The 15,469-nt window shown below is 42.1% G+C and overlaps 1 protein-coding gene across 1 annotated transcript in view; it reads left to right on the forward strand.

Moving 5' to 3' along the window:
- The window catches only part of LOC144751988 (vomeronasal type-2 receptor 116-like), a 55,465-nt gene that overhangs the window by 19,694 nt on the left and 20,302 nt on the right, over positions 1–15,469 (forward strand). The window contains exon 5 of the mRNA XM_078639946.1: positions 826–949. Coding sequence (XP_078496072.1) covers positions 826–949 — 124 coding nt within the window. The remainder of the gene's footprint in view (positions 1–825; positions 950–15,469) is intronic.

Raw genomic sequence — 15,469 nt, forward strand, 5'->3', positions numbered from 1 at the left:
CTCAAAATGTAATGTTACTGAATTGCATGAATTTCTCATGTATTAGTGTGATGATGGCATGCACCAGTGCTTAATTTGTAAAATAATAAGTGCCAGGTTAAACTTTTTTAAATACCAAGGCTGCATAGTCTTCAGTCCCAGTCATATATCTTTCATCCATGACCAGACACTCCCCATCCCTAAAACTCACTCCTGTGTGTCCCTCTGAACCCCTGATTTTTCCCTTTGTCATTCTTTTACTCTATTTCTCTTCCTCCTTCATTCCCCCTTTTTTGTTTTTCTCTCTGGTGTTCTGGGTTAAAATCTGGTGAGGAAAAATACGGCTGGTCCCGGGATGTGCACCAGCACCAATCGACTCAAATAAAGCCCTGACACAGGTTGTTCTACAGAATGGCGGAAAGCCTGAAAGCAACTCTCACAGTGACACTGACATTGCCTCTTTATTTCCTTTCTTCAGTCCATGCTTGTTATAGAGGTTCTAAGTCTTTAGACCTGACAGTTTATAATGGCCTTAGGTCCTATGTTTTGAACACCCAACTTTGCATTCCCAAGCTTTCTAAAGTAGCATATTCCAGGATGTTCCCATCCATTGACTCAAGTTTCCTTTGAGTGTAAGCCCCTTTAATATGTGTTGACAGCGGGCTTCAGTATGGTTTTGATAGCTATGGTGTGGTATGCAATAGTATGATATGCTTTGGTATGGCATGGTTCAGCACTCTATGGTATCCTTATTTAGCACCAAGCCATAAGTCCCTCTGTGTGATTTATTTTTTATCTCAAAAGGTGTAGTTTTCATTTCTCACTCTGTATCTGTTTTCCCCCCAGGCTCCCAGTTCCTTCTGCAGCGAGAGCTGCCTCCCTGGGTTCAGACAGTCTGCGAGGAAAGGATGGCCTGACTGCTGCTTTGACTGTGTGCCCTGCTCTGCTGGTGAGATTTCAAATAAGACAGGTAAGTACCCTGTGACTCTGATGGGGATACATCACTTGTGCTACTAGAAGTGGGACGTGGTCATGTTTGGAAAAGCACAAGACCAATGACTGCATTTTAGTGTCTCAAACAGGGCCAAATTGGTAATATTACTCTCTGTCAGACTGTCATATCTATGGAATGATTTACCAGAGTCCTTCTGAAACATTTTTAAAATGCCCTCTCCTCCTGGAGCTCCTCCGCCTTACTCCAGGGAGTTCAGTGACCACTGTAGCCACTTTGGAGTCAGTGGAATAAATGATTAAATCATTATGAAACAGCACCCGGTTTGTTTTCCCATCACTCATACAGTATAAGGAGTACCATGAATTTCATTTATTCTGGACAAGGTACCAAAGAACTGATAAGAAAGCTTAGCTTGGCACAGAGACGTTTTAAGGCATGAGCAAAGTGGCCTCGGGGCCAACATCCCAGACGTTCAAGGGGCCCCTGAGAGAGCCAGCTATATTCTGCAGAGTCTTGCCCCAGTGACCTTGAATATTTGTAATCATATTGTTTTAAATACTGTTTTCCTTAAACTTATTTTCAATGTGGGTGATGTGTGAGATTCTATTACAAACATTTTGGAGAGAACTGTTGTGTTTATGTTTCGTGCAACATCCCTAAAAAAAGTTATTTGGATCAAAACAGGACCTCACATATAAGAAATGAGAGGGTGTCACAGAGATTATTTACAGTACTGTTAGTGAGCTGCTGCTGTGTTGCAATATTTAAAACTACTGTCACTATCCCCAAATATTAGATGTAATACATTTGGAATCTGGAGGAGTGCACCTGTGCACCAGCAGTGACCTGGCCAAAGAGGACATCAAAGAGTTGAAATTGGAACATAAATTCAAAGCCGTTCCCGAACAGAAGCTCTCAAAATAAGTTCGGACCTGACTTGGCACTTGGCATTGATGGATCATATGGAACACATGCTGTGCATGAACCGACCACAGAGCTTTGACACTGAGTTGAAGTTCATTTTTATTTATTTACTTATATTTTTATGTGTGTATTTATTTAGCACTTTTATAAGGAATGTATCTGGCCCAAGGGTGTCAGACCTCTTTGCACAAGAATAGCAACATCACATCTGAATGTATAGTTGATCGTATGACATGATGCATGTATATTCATAACACCATGTTTGCAGAGGGATAATACATTGGGAAAGTGCCTTGTTAGCATTATCCAAGACATCCACCCAGGTCTGTGATGAACATTTGAGGCTGCCCCTGAACTGCTGGCTACATTTCTCAGGGGCAGTCCAATCTTACTGACGAAGATAGCCTTCATTGCAATGTAGCATGTGAGGCCCCTCACCTCTAGTGTAAGGAATGTGTCCCTCCCCATTGCAGGCATGTACCTCCATAGCCCGCCACCTCAACACTCCCCTGGGACCTGGTAGACTTTTAGAACCACTTCATAAGCTTCAACTAACTTATCCATATAACTGGGCTCAAGGTCATTGGGTAGCAGGTACCATAGATATAAATATGCGGCTGCAATTACCGCTGGACTCCCACTGAAGTGCTCTGGTGTCCAGCTCTCTAAGGCTCAGCTCATGGGACTTCTTCTTCTCCTCAAAAGCCATCCTGCTTTCCTCAAGAGCTTGTTCATTCTCCAATATTAGTTTGGCAAGTGTTTGTTACAGCTCAAATTTGGAAAGCTCTAACTTGAGTATTCTTTCTTTCTCCGGTCCTCTAGCTCCGCTGGGATCAGGATCTTTGATGAGACCCTGAGTTGAAAAACCACAGCTTCTGGCAACTAATTGGCCTCCTCCACAGGAAGTCCTATATCCTCCTCAATCTCTTGTTCCTTCTCTGGAATATTAGCCCCTGTAGTGTGCACCTCTGCCCAGGTTGTCACAGTTTTCTCAAGTTCCACCTTCGGTGGTTAATACTTGAAACTACTTCCAAAACTTCTTAAGCTGAACCACAGTTTAGCATTCTAACTTGGCCAGCTCAAAATCATTTACAGCAAGTGCTGCTTCTCCAGAGAGAGACATGGTTAAGCAAAAAATCAAAAATCCAACTTGGGATACTTGGAAAGGGTATAAATTGGTCTTAGTATTGAGTTTTAGTGAACAATGATTTACCATATGCTATTTGTGGTAAATATTTTAGTAATTTACCTTGATCGGAATTTCTAGACAAAATCAATAAGTTCAAGTATGAAGAGCAGAGTCCATGGTGGTTCGAATTCAGGGTCTTTATTCAGTAACTCGAGTTAAGGGAGAGCTCCGTCACCTGAGGAGGATCGGAAGAGTCTCTAACTTTATTCTCAGAACATACAGTATATACAACAGAAAAAGAGGAAGGAGCTTCCCTTCAATGCATGCCCGGATCGTATGTTGAAATAGAACAGAAGTCATGTAGGCCCGGATCATATGTGGCAATAAAACCGAAGTCATGACCATAAAAGGAGGCAACCTCGTGAAAAGGGGCCACATGGTAGAAGAAATAAGGCTGAGTCATGGTTCAGAATGAGGAAGCACAAGAGAGGCAAAGGTGTGAAGAAATAACGCTAGGCTGGTTCCTTAGATAAGAGAGAGAGAGAGTCGTGACAGGATATCTGTTTGTCGTGTTTCAGCATTCGGGACTCTTCTTCTCGGAATTGGTTGTCGTGGTTTAACAGAACGGGGGCTATTTCTCGGAATAGGTCTGATTATAGGGAAATGGTTACAGATGGGGGGTCTTGTTCTCGGCGTTGGCTTGACCACAGAAATGTACGGTTTAACTGAGGAAACTGGATCTCGGAATCGCCCTGAACATAAGGGTGTAATTTTGACCTTTTTGGGGAAGGTGAGTGCGTGTGCAACTTCGTGAGGCGCATGATCAGCGCGTGATCGGTTCGTGCTCGTGTGTTCGTGTTTTTAGCAAGATGGGCTCGGGGACGTGACTGAAGAGGGTGTATGATGGGACATAACTGTACGATAAATAATCATTTTCCACATTTTGCCCAAAATACAATTTCTATCCTCACAACTGATCACCAATTTTGGGAATGGGGTCTCTAGTTGGCAAGCAAGGACCACTTCTCTAGTCAGGCTAAGCTTGATACACCCTAACAGATAACCTGTGTTCATCCTCTGATAGCTTGGCATGGAGTAGTCAGGCTCATGTAGAGAGGCAAAGTGTAGAGTATTTATTTAACACACATGACAGCAACACAATGAAAAGACTCTTTGCTTTATTATTAACTGTACAATAATTTTAAATCATTACAGTAAAAGTCCTCAACATGTTGCGGCTAAAACAAATGGTACGCGACTACCGTAAAAAAATAATTTAGATGCTTTAAAACTATATGTATATAACTTTAATGTACATATCAGAACAAGAGATCATGTAAACTATTTGTAAACATAACATATTTCTACTTTTAGTAAACTTATACTATTGTTAAATACTATTTTGCTCAAACTCTTCATCTCATGGTCCAGATATTCGCACAGAATTTGCAATCCTGAAGCAGCATTGTATAAAATGCAATGCCATTTTATGCTGTGGGCAGCAATCAGTTGACACTGTATGTTCAGCAGTCAGAAATCATTGCTGCTTAAAAAAAAAAAAAAATTAGTTGGAATGACATTTTAATTCCAAAAGTTTAAAGTTTTGTCTGTTTGTTTTTTTTGTTTTGGAAAAAACACACAGAAATCTCAAAATTGTTCAAGAAACAAAAAAAATTAAACACAAAAAGAAGAAAAAAACAGTTCTCTTCAGAACTACCTTATTTGGATAAAAAAGAGAAATAACTGCATGCTAACATCTGGGTGATTGCTAGAGTACATGTGTAGAGCATGATTGATTCTAAGAGTGCATGGGTAGTGAGAGGTAGATGGCTGGAATGCATGAGAAATGTATAGGTAAGTAGGTCTACATATGTTAGTGCTGGTTATTATAGGAGTACATGGGTACTGACTGGATGATTACAAAAGTGCAAGGAGAGTGCATGGTCATTTTATAAGTGCTTCTGTTTTGGCAGAGTGATAGGATAAGTATATGGGACTGGCTGAGTAACTGAAAGAGTGCATTAGTAGTAACAGGGAGATTAGTAAACTGTATAGATAGAAGTCAAAGGAATGTCAAAGTGCAGGAATAATTGCCTGGGTAATTGCATGAGTACATGAGTAATGACTGGATGATTAGAGTACTGCAATGTAAGTGCATGGTGAATTTATAAGTGATTGAGTATTGGCAGACTGATTGGATTACTACATGGTACTGGCTGAGTGATTGGAGGAGTGCACAGGGAGTCACAGTATGATTGCTGGGCTGCATGGGTACTATCTGGGTAATTGGAGGACTGAATTACCAGTGAGTAGGTGGTTAGAAGACTGCATAGATAGTCCACATATGATTGCAACACTGTATGCCTAGATTCCATGAGTACATGGGTACTGACTGGATGATTAGAGTACTACAATGTGAGTGCATGGATAGTGAGTGTATACTTTGTGTGCTGCAAGTTGACAGCATGCTGCTTGGGGTTTGGCACAGTGATTAGATAAGGACATGGTACTGACTGGTTGATTAGTGGAGTGCACAGAGAGTGACAGTGTGATTGCTGAACGGCATGGGTACTACCTGGGTAGTTGGAGGAGTGAATCAGTAGTGTGTAGGTGGTTAGAGGACTGCATGGATAGTGCAAATTGCATTGTAGCACTGCATGTCTTAATTTCTGAGTCATTGTACAAGTACATGGATAGTGACTGGATACTTAGGGAGCTGCAAGTTGACAGCAGGCTGAGTTTATAAGTGCTAGGGTTTTGGCGCAGTGATTAGATAAGGACATGGTGCTGGCTGGATGATTAGAGGAGTGCACAGAGAGCGACAATGTGATTGATGGACTGCATGGGTACTACCTGGGTATTTGGAGGAGTGAATCAGTACTGTGTAGGTAGTTAGCTGACTGAATAGATAGTGAATGAGTCATTGCAAGAATGCATGGGTAGTGCGTGCATACTAACTGGGTGATTGCACAATATAGAATCAGTAAATCATTTCTCATGTACTTATAAAACCACAGATTCACTACCTTTGCACTCCTGTAATCAGTCTGGCACCTCTCAATAATTCAGTAAATATACATACAACTATATAAATACCATCTGAACACATACATGAGTCGTTACATACTATCTAGTTAAGTAGATAAGTACAACATGCCACAAAGGGTAATATATGGTAGTTTATTTCTGAGTTACATCTTGAAAATTCAATCTACAATATGCAACCTCATTAAACTATGCCTCACAACAGACTTAAGAAAGAAGAGCAATTAACAACACATTTAATGATCATTTTAAAAACCACATATTTCAACTTAGTATCTAAAATTATGTGGCATCATTCAATTATACATTTGATTAGACTACAAAAAGAAACCTATTTAATATCACCTTATTTCACCATTCTATCTTTAATTATTTGCCATAATTTAACTTTACCTTCTGTACACACTAATGACAGAAACGTAATAATTAACACCTTATATGATCATCTTTCATACAGCACAGATCACTATAATTGAACAGCCTTAAAATATATATATTACTGTACAAACTGTTTTAAACAAACTTCAAGTACAATAAAACTAATCCCCATACACATCACTACATTTAATAACATATTTCAAACAACACAGTTTTAGAATAATGTCAAATCTATTTAAAATAAACCTTAAAAATATATAACTCACCTTTTAAATAAATCTGTTGAATCTCACACACTCAGACAGGGTTTTCTTTTACACACAGAGAATATAGATCACCACACTCTCCAAGGTAAAACCAGTAATGGCAAGATTTCCCTGTATTCTGCCATACAAATACACATAAGCAACAAACCACATTGCTTCCCACAGATTTTCAAATTGAAAAACGCATTTCCATTGGTCATACATAATAACACTTCACCCTGGGGACACCACCTCATAGTTAGGGACCATGGATGGGAGACAATGCCCCCACAACTCCTACTGGCTCCCAGCTCCTGCAGGAGCCGTCATTACTTTTCCAGAATGGGAGCTTGTAATATGCACCTCCCCGTGTGGAAAAGCAATAGGATTTTGGAAGAGACAGCAGGTTTCCCTGCTCTCGCTTCCATAATCCAAAGCAAGTTTGCTATGACAGGGCGGGAGCCGCATGGCTCCCTCCTTGGCCTTAGCAAACAGCAGTGTCCCGGGGATGGGCACCCCAGGACAATGCAGGAGCCGGCCCTGGTGGGTGGCAGTCCCCAGGGCCATCGAGGTCTCCTGGGCCTCCCTTCCTGAAAATAGTCCCGTTGAGGTGGTGGTCCCTGGGGTTCAGGGGCCCCCATTTTACATTTTTTGTGCCCCGGAGAAGAAAAGTACAGAAGAAAGTAACTAAGGTGAAGAATGTCACAAGAAAAGTGCAGTAAAAGCCAAGAGAAGTGCAGAAAGAGGCAAGTGAGGTACAGAAAGCGGCAGGAGAGGTGCAAAAAGAAGAAGAACGATGCAGAACGGGGAAAAGATGTGCAGAAAGAGGCGAGAGATGTTCGGAAAGAGGGAAGAGAAGTGCTGAAAGAAGCAACTGAACTGCAGAAAGCGGCAAGAGAGGTGCTGAAAGAGACAAAAAAGTGCATAAAGAAGCAAGAGAGGGGCACAAAGAGGCACGAGAACAGCCGAAAGTGTGAAGAGTGGTGAAGAAAGAGGGGTGCAGAAAGAGGCAAGAGGCACGCAAAATGAAGCAAGAGAGGTTCAGAAAAAAGCAAGAGAAGTACAAATAGAACCAACAGAAGTACAGAAAGAAGCAATGGAGGAACAGAAAGAGGCAAGAGAACTGCACACAACTAAAAATGAGGTGCAGAAACAGGCAAGAGAGGTGCAGAAACAAGCAAGATAAGTGCACAAAGAAGTAACAGAGTTGCAGAAAGAGGCTAGAAAAGTGCAGAAACTGATGGGAGAGGTGCAGAAACAGGCAACAGAGGTCCAGAAAGAAGCAATAGAAGTCCACAAAGAAGCAACAGAGTTGCAGAAAGAGGCAATGGAAGTGCAGAAAGAGACAAGAGAGGTACATAGAGAGGCAAGAGAGGAAAGAGGGGTACAGAAAGAAACAAGAGAGGTGCTTAAAGGAACAACAGAACTGCAGAAAGAAGCAGCAGAGGTACATAAAGAGGCAAGAGAGTTGCAGAAAGACGCAATACAAGTGCAGAAAGAAGCATAGAGGGGAAAACAGTTGCAGGAAAAGTGAAGAAAAGGCATGTGAAGTGCAGAAAGAGGCACGAGAGGTACCGAGAGAGGCAGAAGAGGTGCAGAAAGCGGATGGAAAGTGCAGAAAGAGGAAAAAAGGAACAGAAAGAGGCAAGAGATTTACAGAAAGAGGGAAAAGAAGTAATAAAGAAGCAACAGAGTTGCAAAAAGAGACAAGAGAAGTGTAGAAAGAGGCAAAAAATTTGCATAAAGAAGTAAGAGAGGTGCAGAAAGATGCAAGAGAACAGCAGAAAGTATGAAGAAAGGTGAAGAAAGAGGGGTACAGAAAGAGACAATAGAGGTGCAGAAAGAAGCATGAGAGGCACAGAAAGAAGCAAGAGAAGTACAGAAAGAACCAACAGAAATACAGAAAGAAGCAACAGAGGTACAGAAAGAGGCAAAAGAACTGCAGAAACCTAAAAGAGAGGTGCAGAAACAGGCAAAAGAGGTGCAGAAACAAGCAAAATGCGTGCACACAGAAGTAACAGAGTTGCAGCAAGAGGATATAAAAGGGCAGAAACAGGTGAGAGAAGTACAGAAAGAGGAAACAGAGGTCAGAAACAAGCAAGAGAAGTTCACAAAGAACCAACAGAGTTGCAGAAATAGGCAATAGAAGTGTAGAAACAGGCAAGAGAGGTACATAGAGAGGCAAGAGTGGTGCACAAAGACGAACGAGGGGTACAGAAAGAAGCAAGAGAGGTGCATAAAGAGGCAAGATGGGTGAAGAAAGAAATAATAAAAGTACAGAAAGAAGCAATAGAGGGGAAGATAGTTGCGGGAAAAGTGCAGAAAAAGGCAAGAGAAGTGCAGAAAGGTACAGCGAGAGGCAGAAGAGGTGCAGAAAGAGGATGAAAGGTGCAGAAAGAGGAAACAATGTGCAGAAAGAGGTAAAAGAAGTGCAGAAAGAAGCAGGAGAAGTGCAGAAAGAAGCAGGAGAGGTACAGAAAGAAGCAAGAGTAGTACAGGAAGAATCAACAGAAGTCAGAAAGAAGCAACAGAGGTGCAGAAAGAGGTAACCAGGGTCCAGAAAGAGTCTAGAGCAACGGAGGTGTAGAAGGAGGCAAGAGAGGCGCATAAAGAGGCAAATGAAACGCAGAAGAAAGGAGCAAGAGAGGTGCAGAAATAAGCGAGAGTTGCAGAAAGAAGTGAGGTGCAGAAAGTGGAAATGAGATGCAGAAAGAGGCAAGATGGGTGCAGAAAAAGTCCAAAGGGGTGTAGAAAGAATCAATAGAGGTGCAGAAAGAAGCAGGAGAAGTGTAGAAGTGTAGAAAGATGTAACAGAGGTGGTGAAAGTACTAGAGACGTATTGAACGAGGCAAGAGAACTGCAGAAAGAAGAAACAGAAATGTAGAAAAAGGCAGGAGAAGTGCAGAAAGAGGCAAGAGAGGTACAGAAACAGGGAAAAGAGGTGCAAAAAGAGGGAAGAAGAGTGCCAAAGAGTGAAGAGGGGTGCAGAAAAAAGCAAGATTTGTGAAAAAAAATGCAAGAGAACTGTAGAATGAAGCAACAAGTGTGAAGAAAGAGGCAAAGCGTGTGCAGAAAGAAACTAGAAAGATGCAAGGGAGGTTCATAAAGAGGCAAAAGAAGTGCAACAAAGAGGCATGAGAGGTACAGAAAGAGGGACAGGGGTGCAGAAGAAAGAAGCAAGAGAGGTGCAGAAAGAAGGAAGGTGCAGAAAGTAGAGAAGATGTGCAGAAAGAGGTAGGAGAAGTACAAAAAGAGGCAAGAGGGCTGCAGAAAGATGCAAGAGTGGTACAGAAAGAAGCAAGAGAAATGCAAAAAGAGGCAGCAGAAGTGCAGAAAGACGAAGATAGGTGCGGAAAGATGCAAGTGGAATGCAGAAAAAAAACAACAGGGGTGCAGAAATAGGCCTACTTTGACTTTACCTTACAACAGACTCATACAAAGTAGCATAATCACTAAACGATCTCTCCAGATGTCTTAAACCTTACTTTTCTCTTGAAGGTTCGCTATTAATTGACTGCTTAGAATGTTAGGCATACCTACCAAATATAAAACAGCAATTCTAAGCATATTACTGTTGTAAGTCTGACCAAGTTTGTGAAGGTATGATTGTGTGTCTCTGCTTTTACTGAGTGACATGTTGCATAAAAATAAACATAGAAATACTTAAATACCTGTGTTACAAACAGCCTACTCTGTAAATATGTGTACAAGACGGTGTATGGATTTCTTTCTGCTCATAATACAGGGCATGTGACTATTTGAGGGGCTCTATAACACCTATATACATAAGACATGTCTGCTTGTACAACTGAGTGACAGAGCGGATATTAGAACATTTAACCACCTATAGAAGTAGCTACCCACTTTTTAAGCTACCATCTTCAGATGCATGACAATTGTGAGAATACAAATACAAGTAGACCTCAGTCACAAGAGCACGCAGACCTTTAAACTTGACATCTTTCACATTCCATTTGAGTACAGAAAGAGGCGAGAGAAGTATAGAAAAAAGCAATAGATGTGCAGAAAGAAACACAACAAGTGCAGAAAGAAGTAAAAGAGATGCAGACGGAGGCAACATGGATTCAAAAAGAAGGATGGAGAAGGACGCAAGGGGCTGCAGAAAGAAGCAAGTGAGCTGCAGAAAAAAACAGAAGATGTGCAGAAAGAAGGAACAGATGTGCATAAAGAGGCAAGAGGGGTGCAGAAAGAGGTAAGAGGTACAAGGGGCATAGAAAGAAGAGGAACAAGAGAGCTGCAGTAAGAAACAAAAGAAACACAGAGAGAAGCAACAGAGGTGCAGAAAGAGACAAGGGGAGTGCAGAAAGAGGGAAGAGGGGTGCAGAAAGAGGCACAAGTGGTGCAGAAAGAAGCAAGAGATGCAGAAATAAGCAAGATAAGTTCAGAAAGAAGCAACAGACATGCAGAAAGGGGGAAGTGGGGCGGAGAAAGAGGCAAGTGGGATTTAGAAAGAAGTAAGATAGTTGCAGACAGAAACAAATGAAGTTCAGAAATAAGGAACAGAGGTATAGAAAGAGGCAGGATGGGTTAAAGAAAGAGGGAAGAGTGTGGTAGAAAGAAGCAAACGTGGTGCAGTAAAAGCAAAGAGGTGCAGAAAGAAGCAAGAGTAATACAGAAAGAAGCAACAGAAGTTCAGAAAGAGGTAAAAAGGGTGAAGAATGAGGGCAAAGAAGTGGAGAAAGAGGCAAGGGGTGCACAAAGAAGCAGGTAAGCTGCAGAAAGAAACAAAAGAAGTGCAGAAAGAAGGAACACAGGTGCAGAGAGAAGCAATGGGGTGCAGAAAGAAGCAGGAGATGCAAAAATGACCAAAAGAAGTTCAGAAAGAAAGAATAGAGAGATGCAGAAAGTGACAAGAGGAGTGCAAGAAAGAGGAGCGTGAAACAAGCAAGAGGAGTGCAGGAAGAAGCAACAGAGTAGCATAAAGAGGCAAGAGGGATGCTAAAAAAGGGTAGAGGGATGCAGAAAGAGGCATGTGGGTTGCAAAAAGAAACAAGAGATGTGCAGAAAGAAACAAAAGAAGTGCTGAAAGAAAGAATAGAGGTGCAGAAAGAGGGTGGAAAGATGGAGAAAGAGGCAAGGAGTACAGAAAGAAGAAAGAGAGCTGCATAAAGAAATAGAAGAAGATACAGAAAGAAGGAACAGAGTTGTGGAAAGAGAGAAGAGGGGAGCAGAAGAAGTGTGAGATACAGAAAGAGGCAAGAGGGTTGTGAAAGAGGCACGAAGGGTACATAAAAAAGCAAGAGAAGTGCAAAAAGAAGGAACAGAGGTGCAGAAAGAGGCAAAAGGGGTGTGGTAAGAGGATTGTGAAAAAGTCACGAGGGGTACAGCAAAAAGTTAGAGAGGGGTGGAGAAAGGGAAAGGAGATAGCCTAACGGCTGGGACGCTCGACCTCAGACCTGGGGAACTGGGTCCAAGTCTCGGTAATGATGCTAAAACATCCTGTGATTATGGGCAAAGCACTTAATCTCCCCGTGCATAACAAAAATGAATGTGTGTCCTCATGTAATGTAACTGGTGCTATGTAAAGCGCTCTGATACCCGATTCGGATTTGGGTCAAGTTTGCGCTATATTAAACTCTGCAAAAAAGACAAAAACAGAAAGAAGCAACAGAGATGCAGAAAGGGGGACAAGAAGTAGAGAAGGAGGCAGAAAAGTTGAAGAAAGAAGCAAGGGAGGTGCAGAAAGAAACAAAAGAAGTGCAGAAAGAAGGAACAGAGGTGTAGAAAGAGGCAGGAGGGGTGCAGAAAGAGGAAGACGGGTGCAAAATGAGGCACAAGAGGTGAAGGAAGAGGCAAGAGGGGTGCACATTGAAGGAAGTGAGGTACAGAAAGAAGCAAGAGTGGCTTGTACCATTATAACACCCACATTTAGCAATAAGTAAGAGTTGACCATTCTAGGTTTGCAAAGGACCTTCCACCACGCTGTATCACTTGTCACTGCATTTTTAGTAATGTTTGAGCCGTTTGAGCTAGAAACAAGGCTTTTTTTTAAATAAATCTGCAGTTTATTCAGCAGATGGTGGATTATGTGGCAAATGCAGGACATGTATAATTGTGCGAAAGTCGGTGTAGCCAAACAGTCACATAATTCCAGTGGCCTTGCTCATACCTCTGACTAGGTACAGAAGGGCTCCTCAGTGATTTCTTCATTTTTTCTCACTAAGTTCATAGTTGAGCTTCTATGGAAACAATGAAGACTAAACCTGAGGTTACCACTCCACAACACAGACTACCATACCACATAATTACTCCCCATAACACAAAATCCCACTCTACATAATTCCTATACACTAAAAATCAGATACTTTCTATCCACATAATTTCACTACCCAACATACCACCTAATACCACTACACAAAATGTACATCCACTCCACTCCAAAATATATAAGTAAAATGTTTAACATTTACAATGTCAATAGCTGTAATTCCTACAAATGCAAGGCCCATTACATTACAAATGCTTCTTTACTGGTATCATGTTTGCAGAGTGGTGGAGAAAGGGTGCTGGGCCTCCAACCAGTACTCAGGATTTCTGCTGTGTAGGACTTACAGGAGGTACCAGGAGGGCTTCTTGGCCCCCAAAGTCCCACAGAAGTAAATTGGAATTCATCCCCTAACCCCTATTGTGCCAGGAGCTGCATTGGCAGAGAGGCGGAGAACGGGGGTGGCCTCTGCAGACCTCTTAGCAATCTCACTGTGTGGTACTTACTGGAGGTAACAGAAGGGGTATTAGGCCCCCAAGGACAACCTCGGGGGCCAACTACCCCTCTTATTGCCTTCAGCAAGTTCTACACAACAGCATTGGTAAGTACTTGTAGCAGGCCACGCCCCCTTTGACCACCAGTCTGTAAAAGCACTCCTCATCGCTCTCTTGGATGAAGATTAAAGTTTCCTTCACTGCTGGGGGTCCTTAGGAGCCAACACGTCTACCTGATACCTCCAGTATGCCCCAGATAGTGGGATTGCTGACAGGTGGAACACAGGCCACGACCCCTTTCTCCACCACTCTGCAATCTTGGGTGGCGGATTAAGTCCACTTGTATCCTAACAGTTCCTGGGGGCCAACTAGCCCACCAGGTACCTCCAGTAAACCCCACACAGCTGGATTGCTGACAGTGGTTCAAGGCCAGGAGCCCCCCATGCATTTTTTCTAAAAAAGCCCCGGGGAGGTGGCAGTTCCCGGGGCTGCAACGAGACACGTGCCCCCACATATTATGAGCAAAGCCCTGGGGTGGTGGGGCTCCCTGGGGCTGTGGAGTCTCCCACAGGGCCCGCTACATACATTTGGATTGCCCCATGGACCTGGCCCACCCAAGGGCTTAAGGAAAACAAAGCACGGGAGCCTGCACTTTCTTTTAAAAAAAACAATGTTCTACCAGATTCGTGCACCCAGCGTGACTCTGGACGATTATTTTTTTTTAATGTTTTTTTTTGGGCCTTGGGGTCCCTGTGAGAACCCCTGACCAGGTCTAAGGGGTGTGGGTGTTTTTACCTTGCCCCCTTTTCTTGTTTTTATCTTTATTTTACTATTTTATTGTAACTTAGTTTTACTGAGTCCCAAGATGGCTGCCAACACTTCTTGGTTTGAAGTGTTGGCAGCTAGTCAGAGAAAAGCTTGTGATGGGGAGGGTTTGTGGATCCACTGCGGTCACCAGATATTGCTATTTTTTTATTTCTCAGGTACTATGTAACAGATTTACACCATTTAAAGCAAAGAGTGCACTCTGGACCAAGAGCTACCTCTCTTCAAAATTTGGTTTAATTCCGTTCAGCAGTTCAGTCTGTAGCTGCAACAAATGTTCCTATGGAAATTAACATGGAGAAAACGCATTTTGGGACCCCCTTTTTCCTCAGCACAACACTTCTCTGGCAAAGAAAAGCTTTGAAGCCAAATTCCGAGGAGTTCAAGTGCTTTATTAAACAATATATAGCCAGCAAAAATATATCTCTCCCAATGCATTTCAGCTCTGCTTCCGAGCCTGGCTCTCGGGAGAATAACATTTGCATTCAGAAATGATCATGTATTTGAAAGACTCCTTAATTAAGCGATTCACAGAGCCAGAATGTCATTTACAACAGCATGCACAATGAGCTTGAATGGACACTTAGTATTATACTGCAGCATTTGAAATCCTTCCTACAAATGGCCTCAATTCATCCACATGACATGATTCTAAAAATACCACAAACTATTTTCAAAAGAGAGCATTAAATAAAGATTGATGAATGAATGACACTTTAACATACGGCAACATTTGTTGAAAAAGGGGAGAGTGAGCTAAATTAAATGGGAATATTTTCCCTACACAGAAACAAGGCATCATGGTAGTTGTAGCATTTTTAACTCAATATTTATAACACCTGCAGCATTGTTCCTTTCAACATGCCTTCTTTAAATCTGCAGTAGTAACAAAACAGACATTTAATATGGGCGACATATATGTTATTTGGAGTATAAACAATTACAAGCTCCATAACATCCTGTCAATTTTGATGGATATTGAAAGCTGTTTCTTATTTACAACTCAATACATTCAAACAAACAAACAATAGAACATGTTACTGCTATGTTTAGGTTTCTATTCCAAAAACATGGCTAACGTCAATGCAAACAGGAGATTTGTGTTTGGTGACACATTAAAAGATATAACTTACCACTCTCCAATCCACCAGGGATTCCTGTCAAGACTTCAGGACATAGGATGGACAAGTATGGTCCGGGATGCCCGCCACCCCTTCCACCACCAATCCCAATGGTAGGAGACAGACACAGTTTGACTTATTGGAAGGC

Source organism: Lissotriton helveticus, chromosome 4_2, assembly GCF_964261635.1.
Source record: "Lissotriton helveticus chromosome 4_2, aLisHel1.1, whole genome shotgun sequence".
NCBI classification, from domain to species: domain Eukaryota; kingdom Metazoa; phylum Chordata; class Amphibia; order Caudata; family Salamandridae; genus Lissotriton; species Lissotriton helveticus.